At 32.1% G+C, this 19,835-nt stretch overlaps 2 protein-coding genes and 1 non-coding gene across 7 annotated transcripts; 1 reads left to right on the top strand and 2 right to left on the bottom strand.

Annotated features, from left to right (window-relative positions):
• Positions 1-1,281: 1,281 nt before the first annotated feature.
• Positions 1,282-7,068, bottom strand: LOC111830106. Of its 5 annotated transcripts, XM_023781290.1 has the most exons (14): positions 5,166-7,068; positions 4,914-5,065; positions 4,775-4,814; positions 4,622-4,648; positions 4,126-4,175; positions 3,993-4,020; positions 3,788-3,842; positions 3,565-3,621; positions 3,404-3,460; positions 3,036-3,122; positions 2,862-2,902; positions 2,681-2,751; positions 2,568-2,593; positions 1,282-2,407 (listed from the first exon to the last, which is right to left on the bottom strand). In XM_023781290.1, the coding sequence occupies exons 7-14, from the start codon at positions 3,825-3,827 to the stop codon at positions 2,394-2,396; spliced, it is 393 nt and encodes a 130-aa protein (XP_023637058.1). In that variant the 5' UTR covers positions 3,828-3,842; positions 3,993-4,020; positions 4,126-4,175; positions 4,622-4,648; positions 4,775-4,814; positions 4,914-5,065; positions 5,166-7,068; the 3' UTR covers positions 1,282-2,393. The 5 variants fall into 5 exon arrangements, with proteins under 5 accessions (XP_023637058.1, XP_023637055.1, XP_023637056.1 ...); XM_023781287.1 differs by lacking the exons at positions 2,568-2,593; positions 3,565-3,621; positions 3,788-3,842; positions 4,775-4,814 and adding exons at positions 3,185-3,225; positions 4,333-4,341 and having other exon boundaries at positions 1,282-2,233; positions 2,698-2,751; positions 3,036-3,076; positions 3,404-3,425; positions 4,622-4,647; XM_023781288.1 differs by lacking the exons at positions 2,568-2,593; positions 3,404-3,460; positions 3,565-3,621; positions 3,788-3,842; positions 4,775-4,814 and adding exons at positions 3,209-3,225; positions 4,333-4,341 and having other exon boundaries at positions 1,282-2,233; positions 2,698-2,751; positions 4,622-4,647.
• An 817-nt stretch (positions 7,069-7,885) lies between these two features.
• TRNAL-UAA lies at positions 7,886-7,969 on the top strand. The gene has a single exon. It is a non-coding gene; the product is annotated as a tRNA-Leu (tRNA).
• Positions 7,970-17,794: 9,825 nt separating this feature from the next.
• Positions 17,795-18,472, bottom strand: LOC17883023 (dirigent protein 14). Its single transcript, XM_006289204.2, has one exon. It carries the CDS (start codon positions 18,443-18,445, stop codon positions 17,882-17,884), a length of 564 nt encoding a protein of 187 aa, XP_006289266.1. The 5' UTR covers positions 18,446-18,472; the 3' UTR covers positions 17,795-17,881.
• Positions 18,473-19,835: the final 1,363 nt, after the last annotated feature.

The raw sequence follows: 19,835 nt of genomic DNA, 5'->3' as shown, positions 1-19,835 counted from the left end.
AATGCAATTTTATAAGGGAATAATTGACGACATTTGGAAAGATCATAACCATGATTGAGGTCTCTTGATTATAAAAGTCATTTTACTGTGTTCGTAATTACTCCTTAGCACGTTTAGCATCATACACAGACTTGATTTGTGTCATGCATGGAAGCTTCAACGTTCGTAAAATCTACCATGAGCTATAAAGATCTACCATTTGGGTTGGGGACTTTTTTTTAAATTTAATGATGGGACTTGGGACCATGATGTCACTTTGGGGCGATTTTGTAAATACTAAAAGATATGAGGTAGTTTCGTAAAAACCAAAAGATATGGGGTAATTTCGGAGATACCAAAAGATCGGGGGTACTTTCGTAGATACCAAAAGATCGGGGGTACTTTCGTAAATACCAACCAATATGGGGTTATTTCGTAAATACCAAAAGACATGGGGCGATTTCGTAAATAACAAAAGATAAGGGGTTATTTCGTAAATACCAAAAGATATGGGGCGATTTCGTAAATACCAAAATATATGGGGTTATTTCGTAAATACCAAAAGATATGGGGCGATTTCGTAAATACCAAAAGACATGGGCGATTTCGTAAATACCAAAAGATATGGGGCGATTTCGTAAATACCAAAAGACATGGGCGATTTCGTAAATACCAAAAGATATGGGGTTATTTCGTAAATACCAAAAGACATGTGGCGATTTTTTAAATACCAAAAGATATGGGGCGATTTCGTAAAGACCAAAAGATATGGGGCGATCTCGTAAATACCAAAAGATATGGGGTGATTTCGTAAATACCAAAAGATATGGGGCGATCTCGTAAATACCAAAAGATATGGGGCGATTTCGTAAATACCAAAAGATATGGGGCGATTTCGTAAATACCAAAATATCTGGGGCGATTTCGTTAATACCAAAAGATATGGGGCGATTTCGTAAATAGCAAAAGATATGGGCCGATTTCGTACATAGCAAAAGATATGGGCCGATTTCGTAAAAGATCCGATCAACACAATAATATAGAATAACTTTGGGTGGTTTTAAAAATGTCAGAATTCTGAGGTAGTTTAGTAAAAACCAATAAATTTGGGTCGAATCAAAATATCAAATCGTAAATGCAAAAGTATTGAGGTAAATTTGTAAAACATCAATAAATTTGGGGTGAATTGTAAATACTGCAAGTCATAATGTCGTAAATACCAAAACATTTTGCAACATAGATTTTAGTTTTGACATGAGAATTAATTTTTAACTTTGATTTCACATTTTTTGCATCATATACTGGTAAACAAAAACTAATATTTGATTTGTTTCCATGAAAAATATGCACTATGCAAAAATCATGTATAACAAATTAAAACTGTAAGCAAACAATAAAACAAGCTGAGAAGTTTAATTTATGTAGAAAAATAAAAACAATGACGGAAGTAAAGAAAAAATCAAAGAATCAAAGAAGGCAACAAAAGCAAAGAATGAAATATGTGTGTTGAGTAATAAAAACTACATCAGTTAAGTAAGTAAGCAGAGTGTCAGAGAATAAAACAAAGTAAGAAACAAATAAGGCTCTTCAATGAAGTAAACTCAAAGAACCAATAAGGAAGCAAGTTAACCAATTGAGTAGGCAACGATCATATAATCAAAGAAACAAACATGCAATAGTTTTTGACATTATTAAAAACATGTAAGCAATCGGTAAAGAAAAAAGCAAGAAAGCTAAGAAATGAACTAAGCCAAAGAAACAAACAAGAACATTAGAACAAGCTAACAATGTAACTAAAGAAGCAAGCAATGAAACTAAGAAGGCAGTAAATCAAAGAACCATGAAGCAAACAAGTTAAGCAGCAGCGATCATATAAGAAAAAAATGGATTCAAGTAACACAAAGCATGTAAGCAATCAGTAGAAGAAACAAGCAAGTTAAGAAATGAAACAAGCAAAAGAGTACAAGACAAAACAAAAACAAGTTAACATAGTAACTAAAAAAGCAAGCAATGGCCGAAGCAATAAATCAAGAAAGCAAATACGCATGAATGTATGAAAATATGCACACATAAATGTATAATGTATGAATGTATGCATGTATGGGTTGTACACATGAATGCAAGTATGTTTGCACACATGAATGGAGAGAGATTCAAGAATGTATACATGAATGCATGTATGTATGCACACATCTGCATATATGTGTATTGCTGTATCTCCTTTTTCCTTTGGCAGATTGGTATTGGCTCTTCCCTGTTGAAAAAAACATATTTATTAATTGAATTCAAGACGGAAAAATCTCAATGATCTTACCTGCTTAGGAACAAGAGCCTTTTATTTACAATACTCTGATGCATTCATGTTTCTCTTCCTAAATCATGTCAATTTCACTCGTCTCGTAGATAATCTTCTCTTAGAGACCTTTTCCTTCACCGTGAGAGGGTAAAAGAGATCAGAATATAATATTTCGCAATCAACAAAAACAACAAATGATAAGTAAATATTCTCAATTCTGCAGCTAAATAAACAAACAAGAGATTACTTCGTGTGAAATTTTTTACTTTAAAAGAATTTTCATTGGTCTAACCAGATCTTGACTTTGAACTTGAATGGCTGCAACATAAACAAAAAAAACAAAGTGTGAAAAGTGATACTAGCCAAATGGTGCTTGATCGGTTAAAAGAGGTTGGAAAAACATACTTGGGAGACGGACTCAACTTAGGAAACCAGAAGATGACGCATGACCATCTTAGAGCTCCATTGCGATAGACCTGAGTTAAGCACAACAGTGTATGAGATGTACACATCATTATATGAGACAACACAAACTTACAACGTATGCTATATAAGGTCTCTCTTTGATTTGAGTTAGGCTTCCTACAAATTGGTTTTCTTGCTCCGGTTCTTGGCTTCTCTTTGTAGCTGTATATTACACAAATCAAGGGATTCATTGATGTATTTGTGCATATATCTCAATGAAGAGCACCTATCCATACAGACATTAAGAAACTAATAATTCTATGTATAGAAATTCCTTAAGAAATTGATAACTTACAAGTGGTATACAGAGGCTTAGCATAGTTCATGGCCATCATTCTGCTCGTATTATTAGGAGATGCAAGTTCTTCAATCAATTCTTGAACTACATTTTTACAAATCAGGGCATTCATTATGTATATGTGGATATAAGAAGGTTTAACATACCTAACAGAAGCATCAAATTCTAACCACTCAAAGCCTGCACTCTGAATTCAAACACCAAAACATTACTTCTTCCAAGCGAACCAAACCCACAATATCGATACCGAACAAAGACAAAAAGACAACTAATTATACTGTTACGGAGATATGATATTCATAGTGCAGGACATATGTAGACAATTTGATAGATATTAAGTGACGAGGATTACCAATATTTCATACCTTTCTTATCGTAAAGTTCCCTCTTGTAAAGTTGTAAAGCAACCGAAAAACAAAACCCTAAGTACCAAACCGAAAAGGCAAAAACCAAAATCAGAATGATGAGAAAGTCAAATTAATATGATGAGTGGTATATATTGAGCTAAAGAAGACGAAACACTTACTGTTTATAGTAAAGTTCCCTCTTGTAAACCAAAGAAATAACAAAGAACGCTCAGTACCTATCAAGAAAGGCAAAGAAACCAAAAATCAGAATGATGAGGAGGAAAAATTTGTAATAATGTTGAAATGACAGTTGTATGAAGGCTCTGATAGTCATTAGGTTTTGGGGTAGCAATGTTATCTTCAAACTTGAACAAAAATGTTAGATACCAAGACATTATACACCTTTTACAATCAGAAGAACCACGAGAGTTTCACTGACCATCCTAGTATTCTACACCTAGTGTCCATGCAAAGCAAAAACATAGCAATAAGACCAATTAACAAAACCTCACTCATGATGATTTTAACTAGTTACAGTTAAAACTAATGACATATCTGAAAGAAGCATCAAATTCTAATGACATATCACGATCACCAATACTATTACCTTTTAGTCTCCTCAAACCATTCGAAACCTGCATTCAAAATTCAGATATTAAGGCGTTAATTCTTCCAAAGTATAACATATAATTAACAATTAGTATAAGAAATTATGTCTCACCGAAAACAATTAATCTTACCAATTGAGAGAATTGTAGCAAACATCACATCTCTTGAATATAACATTGTCCTTCAAAAACCAAATGCTCAAGTAAAATCTCACAAGATTGGTTTCTTGAGTAGATCCAAAAAACCAAATGTATTTTAGCGAACACTTCCTTTCAAAATCGAATGAACCATGATAAAATTAAGATATTACCAAACATTAACAGTAACTAATGACATACCTCAGAGACCTGCACCTTTAATTCAAATATCAATTCGTTAATTCTTCCAAGTGAACTAAACCTTCAATACCATCTTGAACAAAGAAAGCCACACAAAAACTAAAACGATGATTGAATTCCAGTAGAATTAAACTAATAGTGCAAATTCTAGACTCAATGTCTTATCTTTAAAAGCTTGAGTACCCTGTCATAACCCAATGGAAGAACAATACCCTCAACACAACACAAGAAAGAAAGAAATCGAGATAACGAAACCGAATTACAGAGGGGGCTTGCCAATATTTCTAACCTTTTTAAGTGTTTATAGCAAAGTTCCCTCTTGTAGACCTGCCAAAGAACAAAATTCTCAGTACAAAAACAAAAAACAAAACAGAATGATGAGGAAGACGAATTATTATGATGAGTGGTATATATATTGAGCTCGAGAGAAAGAAACACTTACTGTTTATGGTAAACTTGTTAACCAACCGAAGAACAAAACCCTCCAGAACCAAACACGAAAGGTAAAAACCAAAAATCAGAAGAATTATTACGATGACTGGAGTATATTGAGCACAACAAAAAGAAACACGTACTGTTACCTGCATATTTTAACCAAAACCCCATGAAAGAAGTCATTGTTGTAGCCGTAAATGGTAGCTATAAACTCTTGCAAAACTACTATTCCAACATCAATCATTGCTGATGGTATTATGATCTAGGCAAAGGAACCACCAGAGTCTCACCAAACATTCTACCCATAAAATCCATCAAAAGCACTTAATAATAATAATTCCAATTAAAAAAACCTCAGTAATGCATTTTAAATAGTAACAGTTAAGCTAATGACATACCTCCAGGAGGCATCAAATTCTCATGACATATCAGTGATATGATATCAAGATCAACAACACTAATCCCTTTTACCTTCTAACAATTCAAAACCTGCATTCTATATTCAAAAGAAAAAGGGAATTAGAGGTGTGAATATTCAAAAGTAAGGACATACCTTTACGATGATCAATTCTCATAACCTTAGGAAAAAGTCGCCCACGCATTCAGTTCTAACCTCTGCTGCGGCCTGTTTAAGAAATTTTGACTACGAAAAGGATAAGGAAGAAGCAAACTGAGTTTAGGAAAAGCACAAGTTGTGTACTCCATTTGTGTACCACTATATTTACACCAAAATAGACTAGGATTGCCAGTTGCTGACTCTATTTCTTACCTTTAAAAGCTTGAGTGTCCTCTCATAACCTAATGGAAGAAGAAAAATCAAATTCTAACTACGCAAAGCCTGCACTATGAATTCAAACACCAAAACATTGATTCTTCCAGGTGAACCAAACCCTCAATACTTCTTCTAAGTAAGCAAAACACTCAATACCGGATACCAAACAAAGAAAAAGAGACGCTGAGACAGAAAAAAAAAAAGTAGCCAAGCCAACAACAGAGAAATTCAACTTAATGCACGAGATCCAGAGAACGTTAAAAATTACACTAAAAAGTAAACATTATATGTATAAATAACTGTAGAAGCAAGCAATGAAAGAAGTAAAGCAAGCCAAAAATAAGTAAGCGAGGAAACAAATTAAAGTTAAGCAAACAATAAAACAGGTAGATAAGTTCATGTAAGAAAACAATGACGAAAATATAAAAATAAAACAAATAAGCAACGAAGAGAATAAGTGTGCTAAGCAATAATGACTGAATCAGCTAAGTAAGTAAGCAAATAGAGCAAGAAACAAAGAAGGATGTGCAATGAAGTAAATCAAAGAACCAAGAAGCAAACAAGTTAAGAATTGAGTAGGCAACGATCATATAATCAAAGAAACAACACATGGAATAAAGTAAACAAGTTAAAACATGTAAGGAATTAGTAAAAGAAACAAGCAAGGAAGTCAAGAAATGAAACAAGCCATAGAAACAAACAAGAACAAGCTAACAAATGTAACTAAAGAAGCAAGCAATGACCTAAGCAATAAGTCAAGAAAATCAAATACGCATGAATGTACGAATACATGTATGCGCACATGAATATATCAATGTTGCATTGATTCTCAAACCATGGATACTAAATCCAACAACAACAAAAAAGCAGAGGTTCATCACCATAAATATTAGCACAAAGACAAATATCTGAGAAAGATCAAAACGAAACTTGGATCAAAAGGGATGCAGAGAGAAACGAAACGAAACTCATAACATAATCTTGTCTTCCATGAGAAAGACCTTTTCCTTCACCGTGAAAGATGATTAAACCCTTCAAAAATTATATTCCACAATCAAAGAAAACAACACAAATTATATTTCACAATTCTGCCTCATCGGTAACCATTAATTTCACACCAAAGTGATATGATCATACGAACCCACTCAAAACCTCCGGAAACTTCTATATAATTTTGAGAACAGTGTCGAAATAATCTCTCACTCGCAGATAATTATGGTAAACCTTCGTTAGTTATATAAAATCAAATTAACGAGGAAGAAGATGAAATTGATAGAAATCGAAAAGAGACCCAAGCTTCGGTTTGTTACCTTCTTTGATTCTTTTGTGATTTGTGCGAGTGAGACCTGAGACGGATCCATTGGAAGAAACTAGAATTAGAAATTAAAGAGAGACGAGGATTGAAGAAGATATAAATCTGAGAATTTGATTTGTTTCTCTCGTAACCCTAACCCTAGCCCATGATCAAAAGAAGCAAATTTGAGAGAGAATGAAAAATAGAGAGAGATTTATCGATTCTCAAGTATGGTTTGAATTTACTTTATACGCTGGAGGAAATCTTTTCGAAACGGTCACAAAATCTTCATTAAATGTCTTTCAAATTAAAATAATCTCAGCCGTCCAATTACTAGTGAAAACATGAATTGAATGATTTTTAACCGTTCAATCACTCTTCATTGTTTAGATTGGGCCTAATGAGCAAAGAAACAAAATAAAATCTAATAAGCAAAGAAACAAAACAAAACACACCACAATTAGATTTTTTTTTTTTTAAATTAAAAAGAGAAAAACATCTTTCAAATAAATTGTGAAATATGGATCTTCAAATATACAATAATATTAAATAAACATGTCTTCTATTTTTTTAACATCGATAAAAATGTCATTTAAAATATGAAAATAGATCATATGCAATATTCGTAAAGTTATATATACTATAGACACAATCTCGATTAATTGTATGACAAGCCATATGTTTGTGAATGATATATTCCAACGTAATTCATCTGAAGCCAGTTTCAGAGCCCACTTAACAACATTTTGGCCCATATTGGGCCCGTTTTCTTATCAGTATATGTTTTTTGTTTTCAGCGTGTGTATGTCAAGTTGGAAACAAAATGAAAATTTATGAGAATCTTATCTACAAGTTCCATGAACTAAATTAAAAAAAAAAAAAAAAAAAAAAAAAAAAAAAAACCTATGCAATTCATTACTTTCTTTTTATTTTTGTACCAAAAAAAAAAAAAACTAAGAGTAGCTAGAACAACTTGGTAGAGAAAAGCAAATAATGTGTGCTAGTGATAATGGTTGGTATAAATATTTATAATATATCAATTGTTCAACATAGTCAGGATGGCCGAGTGGTCTAAGGCGCCAGACTTAAGTTCTGGTCCTCTTACGAGGGCGTGGGTTCAAACCCCACTTCTGACATTTACTTTTTTCTTTTCTGATTTTTTTTTCTTTTTAATTTCTTTTCCAAATGATTACTATAAGTTTATAACTCCTTTTTTTTTTCAACCACACATTAAATAAATAAATACATTACCAAATTCGGATAAAATAATATGATGTAGACTAAAATGGTGAATCTTGAAGCATATTGTAATAATATTACTGTTGGAGTGTTGAGGATCCAATTCTTATTTCTCAACAAAAATCATTGTAACAAAAAGCACCAAACCATTATTTCACCACAACCTTGTCAATGTCATACATTCATATTCAGGTATCAGCACATGGTTCTCTAAGCAAAAATATGGCCAATCGTCTAATCATGTCGACCATGTTCAATTCTTCGGGTAACTATTTTTTTTGCATACATGAGAAACCATGTATGGATTCTATAATTCCATGGTTTTTTTTTAAAACTCAAAAATGATTTGTAAATACGAAATTTATTATTTGACAAAATTGTTACCAAAAAAAAAAGTTACTGATTCTTTAAATTTGACAACAAATAAAATTAAGAACTCAAATACACAATTTTATTTTTTTTATATACCAAAAAGAATCTGAAATACTGTACAAGACCTAATTCCAAGAAAAATTAAGCATAAAATTAAGAATCTGAAATATTGTACTTGTAAATTAAAGACTTAATAAAATTAAAATGCTCTTGTTTTCTTATATATTGCAATTATCACATTCATGAATTAATATAGGACAACAAACATGTTTTAAGGAAATTAAAAATATCGTACGTAACTCCTTAAATTGCCATAATATAAACACAACGGAATTGACAAAACAACAACAAGATTTTATAACCTTAATGAAAAATTTCAAAAGAACAAAATAAAATCAAAATAAAATAAAAAACCTAGAAGATAGTAGTAGAGAAGGAGCCGATATAAAAGACCTAGGTAGGTTCGAAGATGATCGAGCCTATCTGCCGTTCCATGACTTGCCGGTTCAACCCCACTGCTTTAACCGGAACAGTTTGAAGAAAATCATCAATATAATCACGACCGGTTAAGTATGGGAGTGAACATTGATGTGTGTTCTAAGCTATATTGGTGATAACCCTTCGTTCCACCTAGCTTCCATGGAAGCTTAGCTCAAGATGAAACTCACCCCCATTTTTGGAATCAACCTTGTAGAGCTTTTGAGTTTCATCCAAACTTAGGGAGGTCTTGATCTTGATTAAACTTCCATGGCTAAAAATGGGGAGAGAGAGAGAGAGTCTTTCTCTTTCTACTTGTTGTCTTTATATATAGCATCCTTTTGCACACACAAGAAAGTCTTTGTTATCTTAATTTATGTAACCGATGGCTTTGGATGTTAATAAAGAAAATCTCCTTTATTTTTAAGTGTCTTCTTCTTGGTAAAAGTAAAAGACACTGTCACACTAAAATTGTCTTTCTACTACTCCAAATCCAGATTATATATAATTGAGAGAATCTTTGGCTCCAAGTAATAATATACAAACCTTACTACTACTCAAATTGAATTGTCTTATTTTCTTGGCTGAATCTTTGGCTCTTAGTGATTTTGGTAAAAGACACTAAGACCGACCTCATCGGCAGAGACCCTCAATGTCTCTCAAAATATTTTATTTAATTATTTTCTTTTAATATTATTATTTGTTTAAATTAAAAACAAAAATAAAATAAAAAAACTATCCTATTATAAAGTGACAGCAGAGGAGAACCGATTATCTGGAGTTCTCATTTGAGAGACTAATTACAGCTTCTCTCTTCCTTTATTGTTATTTAATATTTTTTAATTAATGAGAACCTCGCCGTTGAGGTTGCCCTAAAATTGTCTTTCTACTACACAAATCCAAAGAATCCTTATTATATATTTAATAATATTATACCTTTTAAAATAACTAGAAACTTCTAAATCTTAAATCCGCCTCAAATGAGAAACCGAAACATATTAATGAGTACTCTCCTATTAACCGTACTCGAATTCGTGGTTTGTGTAGCTTGCTTACACTAATAAACTACCTCTACCATATTATTATTCATTTTTACCAAACAGTTTTGGACTAGCTAGGTGACCCATACATTCTCTACATAAAAAATCAAAAAAGATTAATAGTTCTTGTTGTCACCATAATGTATTCTTGGTTAAACTAGTTGAGCTACCGGATTATAAAATCAAAATCTTTTTAAGTGGAAGACAATAGTTAGTACTCCTGAGTAGATTGCCACCAATTATGCACTCTACAATCGACTGCTCAGGTTACAAATCATTGTAGGGTAATAAACTTAAAACCCACTTTTTATTTTACTAAATTACACTAATTTACAATTATTAATGTAGAGTGCAAAACCAATCAAAGTTCTAGAGTGCGTGTGAGGGACCCCAAGTCCACGACCAATCTCTTTTAATTTTGCTGTCTGCTTGTCTATTTTCAATTGGCCATTCCTCTTTTTACTCAATTTTAATTTTGTAATTTCATACAAAAAAATGAATATTTCCATGAAATGTTTACTCTGTGTCCACTAAGTCACTTGGCTTTTTGAGAACATGTAAAAAAGCATAAAGTGATTTTACTATTAGTTCTGCTGCAAATTATAAGGAGAGACTTTACCAAAAGGAAAAAAAAAAATAAAAAAAAAATTAGTCATTTCACTTGTTCCAAATTCAAGAAAGAATCATATAATATATGACCACAGAAAGAAAGAATAGTATAAGAAAAATAAAATTTTATAAGAAACAAGAAAAGAGTGGGACACGTCAATAAACCAATCAATTGATATTATGATCCACTTTAACTTTTAAGATTATCTTTTTAAAAAGCTTATACAACAAAATAAAAATGGAACACTACCACTGGTTGCAGCCTGGTTTGAGTTCTTGCAATGAGTAGGGATGTTATACCATGTGATTATGTTGTCTAATCCCATCCTGAACTCATGCAATCGTGGACATCATTCCAAATTTAGGTCTCTTCCTTGTTTATAGAATGTACCTATAATCCAAATGATCATGTGGGACTCAACTTTTAAAAATGTAGCAAAAGAAGGAAAGATTTGGCCTTAGTCTATTTAGACACCTAACACCTTATATGTTTAAAACTTGGTAAAACAAAATACTGTTTTGCGCTAATTTACAAGATAATCTTATGATCAAGAATCAAGAGTCCTTAACCGTGAAAACAATAAGGATTGAGAGGATATGAGCTTATTATAACGAGGTATGGATCGTTTCTTCTCTAGCACTTCAAATGAGAAACAACATTAAAGGAAACATGATTATTATATACATAATATGATCCAATCAAAGTTCAAAGAGCTCGAAATCGTTAAAACAACAAAGATTAGTATGGTAAATGTTATCTAATTAGGTATAAATACTATCATAAGAATTAATTCAAAATATAATCTTATTCTAAAGACCACACTTGCAAACTAGTTGGGATAGTTAATTTTATCTATTGTTGTGTTCCAATAGTACACGTTTGAATCCATTCTTAGTACCTTATGAGATTATTTTTTTCTTGACTCACATTTTCATTTTTTGCCTCAAAGTTTCCTTTGTTTTGCTTTCATTTTGCTTTTTTTTTTTTCTTTTTTTTTTTAATTGGGTTTTTCATTATTTGTTCTTTCATAAGTTCACTGATGTTTTGATTCCTTTTTACTTGACAAGATATTTGATCGATACCATTAAGAGATTTGCAAACATAGGACTGGCCCTGATCGTCTTCTCGAGAATGTGTATCGTTTTGTCAAAGCAAACTGGGGTGGGAGATTCCCAACAAGTATTTGAATTCATCTTGTGTCATTTCTACCTATTTCCATTGCGTTGCTCTTCTAAACCTTGTCTACATTAAAAATGACTTTGGTGTGGTGAATGTTTCTTCTTTGTTCATGATGAACATGTTAAAATTGGCTGTTCACGTCTATTAAGATAGCGACAACGTCAGAAGGAGGAAGAGCTTTTGAGGATTATTCATTATTCCATGGCTCTGAGAATCTTGTGTTTGTTTTTCCCCATAGATACCAAATCATATTGTATGTCAATAAAAATATATCATGTCAGTAGATAATAATATAACGTTGAATAAAATGAATGTTCATATATAAACAATGATTTGGAGGTGGATGATTTAATTGTCAAGTTGTTTACAGTTTCAAATAAAGTTATTTGGTATACATCAATTTTCAATAAAGTTATAATTGTTAGCTTGCTTTTACAGATCTTACATGTCCGAAACAGAAGTGTATAAATACTACAGTACAACCCAACAATATTTGAACTTACCTTTACGGTTGCCATATTTGAGGTTCAATTACATCGTTTTAAGAGTTTGTTCTTTTGACTAATTTATAAATCTTTGCCTTGAATTTAATGTTTGTCAAGATTAGATGATAACTTGAGAATCAACTACTACAAAACAAGAACTTAAGTTCTTAATTTAATCTATTAGAATCCATGGTAAGTAGTTCTATTAAATTCCATCTAACTAAGAATATATACATATATTTTTTTTTTAATTCTTAATTACAACCAAATAAATACAATACTTTGGAAAATTAGAAAATAGAGCAGCAAACAAATCCTTCTTGCGGATTTCAGTTTTCATAACTAAGGAAAATATAATTTTTATTCTCATTCTTTTTCTTTTAGATTTTAGATTTTTATTTTTTTCATATATCTGCAAAGTCGATTTCCAAATCAGTCACATGATCTTCCTTTCATAGCTGACATTTTCCCGTTACAAACTTGTAGTGAATACACTACAAATATATGAATGATGATCACACAAAAAAAAAAACTGCTTCGAAATATATGTCTAAACCAAACATTCCTGTAAAAACTCCAAACACACATAGGTTTAAATTGAAAAAAATCCCAAAACCTTCCACGGCGTAAATCAGTTGAAACAAAAAGATAGTTTACTCCTATGACTTTAACTTTTTTCAGAGGGACTTCCCAAGGCATTCAAGATTTCTGGCTTCCACATTTTATGTTTCTTGTTTTGTTGGGACAAAAAAAAAAAAAAAACCTTAAAGATGAAGAAGAAAATATATAGTTGGGATTGGGAAGATGTTCTTTTTTCAAGTTAAAAATATATATTTAATGAAATCCCTATAGATGTTACTTGTTTTAGGTCTTAATCATTAAATCGGCATGTCTCAATCCAAAACTCAATCCAACTACGCAGGGTAAAGTGAGATCCACCTTGGTCATGCAGCATTTTCTAAATCCAAATTCCATTTAAAAAATATATATATATATTTTTAAAATATTTAAAAAATATATATATATTTTTTTAAAATAAAAACTTCTTAATGGGTTGGGTCCTTAACGGGCCGATATCGGATTACAGAAAAAACGAAACTTTGGCTACCCAAAAAGGACGTCAGAGAGCTCGCCGGAGAAGAGATCGGAGGATCGGATCTTGATGTATAACCGGAGGCAGAGAATCAGAGCGCTAGCACCGGCGGATTCAAGGAGCACGGCGTTGCTGCAAGGTCGAGGGGAAGAGGTACGCCGGTGGAAGAATCCGGATCCCACCATTGAAACCAAACCGCCGACTCACCAACCTGCTACACTCTTCCCGGAATACCCAATCGTCCGACAACCGGTTCCGAGAAGTCAGAACCCATTCCTAGCAAACCGACCACCGAGAATCTATCTCCTCCAACCAAATCAGGAGCCTCGACAATCTCTGAGCCAAAACCAATCATAGCCATAACATGACTCCTATTGATCTGTTCACCTTGCTCATGCAGTATTTTCTAAATCCAAATTCCATTTAAAAAATTAAATTTGACACAAAAAATTTGCGCTTATTACAAAACGTATCTCAAACTCAAATCTTTGAGTCCAAATCCAAAAGCACTTGGCTTTAAATCTTTATATATATATATATTTAGAGACAAAAGTCAACATAAATTGATAACAATGCCGCTAAATTTGGTTCAGAACCCAATAAGTATGCAAAATACATTTGCACAGTATTTCTTAATTTTCCGCACTTTTTTGTAGTTTTGTTTCCTTGACAAATTAATTTTCGTATACTTAATTTCAGCCAGATTTGTAAATTATATTTATTTTATTTTACGTATATTTATTTGAAATTAACAGAACAAAAAAATTCACATACTTATTTCTCTGGTACATTTTTTGCTTCAAAATGTTTTCTCATCCCCTAGTTATTATTTCGGAAGTACATTATATAAAGAACCTTCTGAAGGGTAATTTTTTACATTAAACTGCCATTAGAATAAACATAACAAAGACTAATTAAAATCGATTCATTAAGGGTACTTCAATCAATCGTTCACCTCAGTTTATGGGTCAACCCATATATGATTTCATAAAACAAATATTCAGTTTAACAAAGGTTATATTATTTATTAATCAGTTTTAAAACTATTTACCTGAGAAACTCATATCCTCCGATCACAAGATTAGTGCTCCTCGCGTTGTTAAGTCTTCGAACAGATCTCACTAAGGTTATTCTCTGAATATGTTGGAGTCTCCGATACCTAGCTGTAAGAAAATCCATTCACATTAGAGGAAAAAGTCTTTGTTCATGTAGAAAGGAAGAGAGCTGTTTTGGGAAAACTAATGGAGAATAATATTCTTCATTTGAAAAGATATTGATGAATTTGATCTGTTTTCAAAATTTTAAAGGTTGAAGTTGTCTCTTGATTAGTTAGAAAGGTATGTGTTAATCATATCACATATCATGCATTTTTGCATGCAATTTATGTCATACATTCAAAAATAAGAGAATATTAATTAATATCCGTTACAAAAGTAAAAGAATATGATTAATATTTAACATATCAAAAAGTTACAAAATAGTATAATTAAAATTTTCCAAATAATTTATAACAAACAGGTTAAAAAGAATGAGTTATATGATTCCTATAACGACATGTGAAATAAAATGTTTAAAACTAATATAACATTCTATAATGTTTAAATATACAAAATTTTGTTATAAAATAAAGTTTAACCCGTGCTTAACGCGGGTACTATCTAGTGTATATTACATATAGTTATTTCTCAATGCGACGCAGTTCTAAAAAATATGTAATATACATTGCAGACTTAAAAAAAAAAAGTCTTCAATCAAACTGGACATATTTGTAAATATAATTATTGAAGTAGCTATTTGGGAATTTTGTTAAGTATGCCATTTTTGAAACTCAAATTTGTAATACTGCCATTAACAAAAGTCTCTTTCAAAACATGCCACAAAAGATAAAGAGTGAAACTTTGTTTTTCTGTTTGCAGCAGTAGGCCATTAATTGCTAGGATGTAGCTTAATATCCTGTGGATAATGGACTATATCAAAAATAACGGACGAGTATGTAATATATGATGGACAAAAAATATAAAGTAGATGTGGTCCATCGAAAACTTACTTTGACAGAATTCAAGAGACAACTCTGATGTGTGTCCACCAATGACGTTCTATAGAAGAACACAAACAAAGTTTTGATTTATTTAAGGGCATAATGTAAACCAGATCTGTACAAATTGGTGGGTGCTAATGGAGGACGAGTAGAGATATTTTATGGAAGTTGGGGGTGGTGAAGGAGCAGAGACAAAAAACGATAGACAAAAAAAAAAAGATCTCGTCCACAAGATCTGGTCCATTACATCTGATCCGCCATAACTAGTCGACCAAAATTGGTTCACCGAATCTTGTCCATCTACAGAAAAATGTATTGTCCATAGTATAATAACCGCATCACTTGTTTCATCGTCTGGTTGGTCCACCGAATCAGGTCACCATAACTAGTCTGCCGGATTTTGTCACCTAGAACAAGTCTATCATAACTAGTTTTTGTCCGCCAGAAAATGATTCGCCAGATCTGGTTTGCCACAACTAGTCTATCGTAACTGGTTTATTTGGTCCGTCGAATCTGCTCTGCCAGAGCTGGTTAAAGTTCGTAGGAACTGACTATGGTCCGCCTGAACTCGTCCGCCAGATCTAGTCTATCGGAACTCGTCTTTCTGGTTGGTCGAAACTGGTCCGCCGAATCTGGTCTGCTTGAACTGGTTATATTTCATCAGAATTGACTGTGGTCTGCCAGAACTCGTCCGCTGGAGTTATGGTTTGTCAGAACTGGTCTGTCGAATCTGGTCTGCCGAATCTGGACCAGAATTGCTATGGTCCGCCGGATCTGCTCTGTCGACTCTGGTCCGTTAGTTATGGTCTGTCGAATCTGGTCTGTCGGAGTTTGTCCGCCGGAGTTCGTCCGTCGGACCTGGTCTGCTGGAATTGTTTGTTGTTGGAAGAAGAAAAAGAAAATGAAAAAAACAAAAAAAAAAAAAAAAAATTGAACAGTCACGACATTGAGCAGCCAATTCGTCCAGGGATACATTAGTCTTTTGGTAGAACTCTTGTGGCAGGCGGGAGAAGAGGTTTCTCAAAATGACATTTCTTACAAGTTTTTTTTACTGTACATAGCAGTCTTTATAATTTTCTCTAGCTATTTCATGGTGATGGACTCATGGTACATTATTATTTTTTACTCTCTTTTTTTTTTGTTTACAATATGCATTATATGGGTTTTGACAATCGTATTAGCAAAATATTATTAGGCTAGAATAACGTTTTTAGTTGTAATTAAACTATATCGTAGATTTATGTCACATATTTATTTTAGTTTTGGTAGACAATTATTTTTACAATATATATACAAAAAATTTACAAATACATATATAAGTTTGCAAAAACATAAGTTTGTCATCAAGTAAATAATCCACGTATGCCTATATATACATTGTAATCAACTACGTGAAGGTGAAAATGTATCAACAAATAGACAATATGCAACAATGAATGGTCTTAAGAGTTATAGAAACTTCCAAACTAATTACCTTATATTTTCGAATACAGTTTCTCGTATATACGGTGCAACTCCTTAAGTATTGCCAAAGATTGCGTATCATTTCTCTTTGAGGTTAAGGGAATTAGATAACTTCTGAAATCTATCCAAGTTCATCAAAGATAACTTATGTTCGTCTTTCTATTAGTGAAATGATAAGGGTACTCGAGTTTCATTTTATACTACGGAAATCTTAAAGTTGCAATCAATAATATATTTCAAGAATCAGTGATGAGTCCACTTTTTCAGGACATAAAGTGAAATACTAGTTCTTTTGACGCAGAAGGCCTCCAGAGGACTAGCTAATACATCTTTTCATGTGTCCCCCAAAGAACTTGCACATTATAGTATATATATATATGTAGAGTTAATTAAAGCTTTCTATATAGTATTGTATAATTGAACATGTGCAAGCAATTGATAACAACCACAAAATCATAGTAGGTGAAAATAAAAAGCGATTTTATTACTGGCCACAGTGTGCAGCAAATTTAACAAAAAGTCTAACCAGTACTAGTTTTTGACCTTTTTGGTCACAAGCAAGAAAAAGTAATGTTACGAAACTAACGTAGAGAATCATTGGCCTTTTAAGTACACTGATGGTAACGTATCGGGACTGCTTAATTAAGAATCGAGAGGATTATGGCTAAATTTGAAAATGTACCAGTGTATTTGTATAAACTTAGTTAATAATTCTATCATCTAAAATTTTGGTTAAAATTTAATGGAGTTTTAAGAACTTGTAGTCTTTTGCGTCAAATATAAAATAATTTAAAAGATGACAACAAAAAGGATAAATGCTAGTGATGATAAAAGATCAAACTTGTCATTAATTAGATAACATATATAATAATTAATTTTCTAGATACGCAAGAAAAAGGTTTAATCATAGACTATTTTATTAAAGAGCTCGTTTACAATAATACTATATTTATTGGAACTTGAAACAACATCAACTTCGATACTTAGAAATGAAATAAAATTGCAACAAACAAAACATCAAACTCAAAAATATCAAACACGAGACACGATCTTAGTAACATTCATAGAGTTTAACATCCATTTTGATACGGAAATATTTGTTTCCATCAATGTGATCGGTCGTGAACGTAGCGATCCCACGAGTCATGATGAAGTCACCAGTCCCACCAACGATCGGTATGTCTCTGGTCGGCTCCATAAACGGATTCTCACCCATCATGTTCAACTGCCCTTTGTGTTCTGTTGAATTGAATACTACGGACCAAGAGAGCCAAGTGTCGTATTGTGACTTACCATGGTAGAAGAAGAAGCCTTGAACACGAGCCACCGGTTTCGAGAGATAGTTCTCGTCCATTGTCACAGGGTTGTTCATGACTATAAACTTCCCGAAGTTGAAGTCTCCTAGTCCTATAGGGTTCACAATCGCGGCTGACGTCGCGTTAGCCGTGTTATCACCATCGTAAGCAACGTTATGGAGGTGGACGATGAAACGCTTGCATGGTTTCGCTAGGTCGAGTGATTTGCGATGGAAAGATGGGACAGCATTGGATTGGTAAAGTAAGACAGACAAGAAGATGAAGGAGAAGAAGACTTGTTTGGTGATTTGTTTTGCCATAGTTAAGAGTGTTCTAGTAGGAAATGAGCAAGTATTGTTGATTTTGTGAGTATGAAAGAGTGCTCTAGGAACTTCTATTTATAGAGAATGATTCACGTGCTTTCCTTTTTGGGTATTAAAAATATAAAAAAAATAGTGAGAGACATCTATAATTGGGTGGTTGATCTAGACTGCCAAAACTGGTGTATTTTATAATAGAAATTTAAAGATTTCAAAATCATGTGGATGATTCAATAATTATTATTGGGTTGACTAATGTTTGATTTACTACTGTTATTGAAATTAAATACTTGATCTTGAATCTACAAACTCTAGCTTCCCAAATTGGCAGTAAATAAAGATGATTCTTTTTGGTAGTAGTACCCATAAGCATGACTATTAAGTGTATCTTTTGGTAGTAGTTATGTCAAAAGTGTTAACGAATCATGAATTAATAGTAGTTATGTCAAAAGTTTTAACCAATCATGAAGTAAACTTAATTTTAGGATTTCACTTTGTGTAATCAAGGAAAATATCATATTCAACTATACTAGTGTAAGTGACTAGACTTTTGGTGAGTTTTTCTATGATTTTGATGATTTTAAGAAAATTTACATTTGTTATAAAATCATTTCAAATCCTACCTAAAATCATGAGATTTACAGTTCTATATTTTTAACAAACAAAATCCTCTCAAATCATTAAAAATCATTAAAAATCAAATCCACAAACTGTTTTCTATAACAATGATTTTAAGGTAGATTTCTAAGTGGGTGTTATTGGATAATGGATTTTAATAGAGTCTAACTCTAACCCAAGTCTAATGTTATTTAATCAATGATTTTAAATACTTTACTCAAATCAAGTGTTATTGGTTCTTATATTTGCAAAATCTTCATTAAAAGAGTTTAAAATCTAGTGTTATTGGTTCTTATATTTGCAAAATCTTCATTAAAAGTGTTTAAAATCTAGTGTTATTGGTTCTTATACTTACAATTATTAACTAAAGTCTTATGTTATTCAAGTTTGGTGGATTTACAAAAATGATTTCATTTGAAAAGCTTTGAGTGAATCTGAAACTGATTTCATGTGTAAATTATGTCAATCCCAAAACCAACCTTCTAACATGAGATTTGACAATCTAATAAATTAATAAAAGTTTCATTTAACGTAATACACGTACGTTATCAATATTTGCAAACTCATTCACCCATGACCCAACACATATGTATCTCTCTTTATCATTTTTTTCCAGTCTTTTTTTTTTAATCCCTAGTTAATGTGTATATTGTTTTAACAGTTGTTGTATGATTCATTTGATCACTTTAACAAAAAAAAAAACAAACAATTTTCATCTTTAAAAGATATGTTAAGACTTCAATACAGAAATTTGAAATGGGAAAAAAATACG

The sequence above is a fragment of the Capsella rubella genome, unplaced genomic scaffold, assembly GCF_000375325.1.
Source record: "Capsella rubella cultivar Monte Gargano unplaced genomic scaffold, Caprub1_0 scaffold_6, whole genome shotgun sequence".
Classification (NCBI taxonomy): domain Eukaryota; kingdom Viridiplantae; phylum Streptophyta; class Magnoliopsida; order Brassicales; family Brassicaceae; genus Capsella; species Capsella rubella.
Note: the sequence above shows the minus strand (reverse complement) of the source record. Positions and strands in the feature narration are given on the sequence as shown.